Source organism: Neopelma chrysocephalum, unplaced genomic scaffold (genome assembly GCF_003984885.1).
Source record: "Neopelma chrysocephalum unplaced genomic scaffold, ASM398488v2 Primary Assembly neopelma1_175, whole genome shotgun sequence".
NCBI classification, from domain to species: Eukaryota; Metazoa; Chordata; class Aves; order Passeriformes; family Pipridae; genus Neopelma; species Neopelma chrysocephalum.
This window is the reverse complement of record NW_020897837.1, coordinates 432,974-436,830: the sequence shown is the minus strand read 5'-3', so window position 1 is coordinate 436,830 and position 3,857 is coordinate 432,974. Positions and strand designations below refer to the sequence as shown.

The window sequence follows — 3,857 nt, the reverse complement described above, 5'->3', positions numbered from 1 at the left end:
TTTACCAATATAACTTATATATCAATATCTCTTATATATCAATATAAATTATATGTCAATATCTCCTATTTACCAATATCTCCTATTTACCAATATCTCTTATATACCAATAGATTTTAATATATCTTATATACTAATAGATCTTATATAGCAATATGTCTTATATACCAGTATCTTTTATCTCAATATACATTATATTGAGATATATCTTATATCTCTATATATCTTAAAGTATCTTAAATATCAATACATGTTATATACCAATATATGTTATATACTAACATATGTCACAGGGAGAGGAAAATACATGTGGATTTTGACTGAAAACCAAGCAAACAGACCAACTCTGATGGTAGAAAACTGCCTAAAAATGGGGTGACTTGCACAGCCCCCAAGACTCAACAGCAGCAGTGAAAGGAATGCTGAGCAAGAATATGATGATTCAGATTTTTATTCCTCTAGAGAAATATTGCTGGTTTTTCTGTTCCAAGCCTCTCCCAAGTGTATTTCCCTCCCTAAAACCAAAGACTGAATTACAGTCACATTGTCTGCACTCAGGATGGAAAAAGGAGGATCATGGATACACTGAGAACTGCAAAAAATTAAGGTACAGTCACATGAAGTGTCTTCAGTCCAGAGCTGGGGATGGGAAAATCAGGGTCATGGATAACATTTAATAGAAATACACCACTAAAGTACATTAAGTGTTTAGTCCAGACCTATGGATGGAAAAATCAGGGTCACAGCCAACACTCAGAACTGCAAGGTTCAAATACAGCCACAGTAACTTCTGCACTTGAGGTGTGGATGGAAAAATCAGGATCATGAATAGCATTTACCAGAAATACAGGATTAAAGAACAGTCACATCAATTGTCTGTGGATGGAATATCAGGATCGTGGATAATATTTATAGAACTACAAGATTAAATACAGTCACATTAACTCTCTGTGGCTGGGAAAAATCAGGATTATGGATAACATTTAACAGAACTACAGCATTAAACTGCAGTCACATCAACTCCTGCACTCAGAGTGTGAGTGGAAACATCGAGATCACGGCTTATATTTAGAACCGCATCACCGAGCCTTTCTGGCAGGGCCCAGAAATCAACTTTTTCCACCCCTGAGAGGACCCCAGAGAGGTTTTAAACAATTTAGTGCCATTATTCCCGGGGTCTCTACACAGGGTCAACCCACCCCCAGAGCGCTGCTCCCGCAGGCTGTGACTGACAGGACGCGACCCAGCAAGGACACGGAGCGTCTCTAACACCGACTCCAGCCTTAAACCCTTCGGGTTTCCCTCAGGACCCTCCCTCAGCGCGGACCAGGCCTGGCAGCCAACGGAGCCCATGGCCGGCACCCCCCGTGGGCCGGCACGCCCTGAGGGGCCCGGACCCCCTGATTTCGGCTCCCCTCGATGCAGGACCCCCCCGCCCGGTGCCCCTTAAGCCTGACCTTGCCGTTGCGGGCGCTGCCGTTCACGAACAGCGTCACCCGCCTCATGCTGCGCCCGCCGCGCCGGGGCCGCCACAACACCCGGAAGCGCCGCGCGATGACTGACACGATCCGCGGCCAATCACCGCTGCGCTGCGAGCAAACCTATCCAATCACCACCGCGTCCCCGCCGGAGAGGCGGGACAAAGCGGCCTTATTTGCATAAAGCGTGGCTTAGCGCCTGTGATTGGTCGCCGCGCGTCACGTGGGCGCGGCCCGTTGAATGAATTTATTGAATGCATTATTTCCTCCCTTCCAAGCGGTGCTGCGACTCAACGGACCGTGATCCCTCCGCCAGCAAAAGAGTCCCCCCGGTCCACGCCGAGCCCTGCGGACCCCCCCGGGAGAGACGCGGCGGCGCGGGGGTCGCCTCCCGCAAGCCGCGATCCCTCCGGTGCTGCGTGAAACGGGGGTGGCTTTTTGGTGGGAGTCAGGGGTGGGTGCGCGAAAGGGGCGGGGGCGCGGAGGGATACGCGGTTGCGGGGCGGTGCGGCGAGTTTGAACGTGAGGCGGGACGGGGTGAGGCGGGTTCGTGAAGGGGCGCGGGTGATGGTGGTGAGGGGGGGGTCTGTCAGGGTTCCTGAGGGGTTCGGGGGGTCGTCCTGCGGTCTGGGGAGCGCCGGTGAGGCGGCACGAAGGGATCGCGGGGTGTCTGAGGGGCTGCGAGCGGCGCTGGGGGGGGGGTGGGATGGATGCGCTGTGTGGGGTGAGAGGGGCGAGCCCTGAGGGACATGGGGGGGTACGGGCGGGATCGACCCCCCACGCGGTCTGGTGTGGTGTCTGATTGTGTGCATTGGCCTCCAATGTGGCCTTAAAGCAGGAAAAAAAAAAAAAAGGAAAAAAAATTAATCGCCAACGCGGTGTTTACGGGCTTAATTTTGCTTCTAAGAACGCACGTATTTGCAGAACCGAAGTTTCAGACTGATGTTATTGAATTCTACGTCGTCAACTTCAAATCCAAGAAACTAACGGAAAAAAAAAACACAAACCAAAAATCAAAACAAACCAGTTAGCCTCTTAAGTTTTCTAGTTAAAACTTAGTCGTATTTAAAAAAAAAAGTATTATTATTATTGTTCCTTCTGCTGCTTTTTTCCCAAAACTTGTCTTCTCTCTCTCTTTCTGTTGATACTAATGAGTCTTATAAAAAGTAGTATTAAACTGCTGGCATTTGTTGCAACACTTGAAGCAAAACAGTCACAGTGTGGTTGTGATTAATGTATTTTGTGCATGCATTTTATCCTGATATGAAGTTTGGCAGATTGAAATCGTAGCCTTGTGTTCCCTTCCCCATGTGTGTTTTTAATTATTGCTTATATTATAATTATTGTTTCTATTATGTTTATTATGTTGCTTGTATTATGTTTGTTGTACTGCTTATATTGCTGTGCATTCTTCTTTCCAGTTCCAGCCCCTTGTGTAGCTTTCTGGAGATAAATTTCCCTTTCCACCACACTGTGGAAAAACACCTTGCTTGGGAAAAATGTGGGTTTGGGAGCAGCTTGAGCCTGGTAGGGAACTCTTGCTCTTAGCAAATAACTATAATAATCTATTTTTTCTTTTTGTTAGGAATCTGTGATTACAGGAGCAAAGGCTGAGTGAATGGTTCTTAAAATAAATCTCAAACAATGCACAGACAACCCAAGAGTCCTCTGAAAGTTAAAGAAAATGAGGGTGGTTGTCTTGAAGAGAAAGACAAGGCCTCTTTCCCTCTGCCAAAACACCAGAAGATCTGCAAAGGGACTAAATTCAGAGTCATCAGAGCGTCCAAGAAGGAGAATTTGAGCGATGGGAACCAGGCCTGGTCACCAAAACGTGCCCTGAAATCCCCCAAAGGCCTCGGGGAGGAATTGTCCCACCCCGAGGGGGATCCCGGGAGCTGCCCCTTCCCTGGGGGCTGTTGTGGTGCCCTCCAAGGGGATGTGGGCAGTGAACCCACCTTGCCTCTGAACAGGAAGGAGAATTTTCCAGGCAGCAGGTCTGGTTCCTTGGGGAATGATTCCTGTTTGACTCCTGAGAGGGACAAAGCTGAAGGAAAACCTGATTTGGGGACATCTGAAGAACAGAGAGAAAAACCCGTTGATTTTGCTACTGTGACAATTACTGAGTTTGGGATTGCTCCAGAAAGTTTCACTAAACGATGTAAAGGTGAGGCTGGAGTGAGTAAGGACTGTTGTCCTTCCCAGAGAGGCATCTCGAGGTCATCTGGTCCAAGCTCTTCCCAAAAGCTCCAATTTAGGGCAGATTCAGGTGGTCTGACAAGGTTTGGATATGCCCAAGGAGCAGACTCTGAGGGGAATTTGCTATAATATCCTATATTTCATATATTTATGTAATATTTATATAATTTATATATTTATATG

General features: G+C 47.4%; 2 protein-coding genes across 10 annotated transcripts in view; one reads left to right on the top strand and one right to left on the bottom strand.

Moving 5' to 3' along the window:
• KCTD9 (potassium channel tetramerization domain containing 9) overlaps positions 1-1,574 on the bottom strand; it is a 9,193-nt gene extending 7,619 nt beyond the window's left edge. For all 3 annotated transcript variants that reach the window (XM_027701944.1, XM_027701945.1, XM_027701946.1), the window contains exon 1: positions 1,458-1,574. In XM_027701944.1, coding sequence (XP_027557745.1) covers positions 1,458-1,505 — 48 coding nt within the window. In that variant the 5' untranslated portion in view covers positions 1,506-1,574. The remainder of the gene's footprint in view (positions 1-1,457) is intronic.
• Positions 1,575-1,715: 141 nt separating this feature from the next.
• CDCA2 (cell division cycle associated 2) overlaps positions 1,716-3,857 on the top strand; it is a 12,961-nt gene continuing 10,819 nt past the window's right edge. For 2 of the 7 annotated variants that reach the window (XM_027701943.1, XM_027701937.1), the window contains exons 1-2: positions 1,976-2,015; positions 3,064-3,642. In XM_027701943.1, coding sequence (XP_027557744.1) covers positions 3,123-3,642 — 520 coding nt within the window. In that variant the 5' untranslated portion in view covers positions 1,976-2,015; positions 3,064-3,122. The other 5 variants (XM_027701940.1, XM_027701938.1, XM_027701942.1 and 2 more) reach the window with 5 other exon arrangements.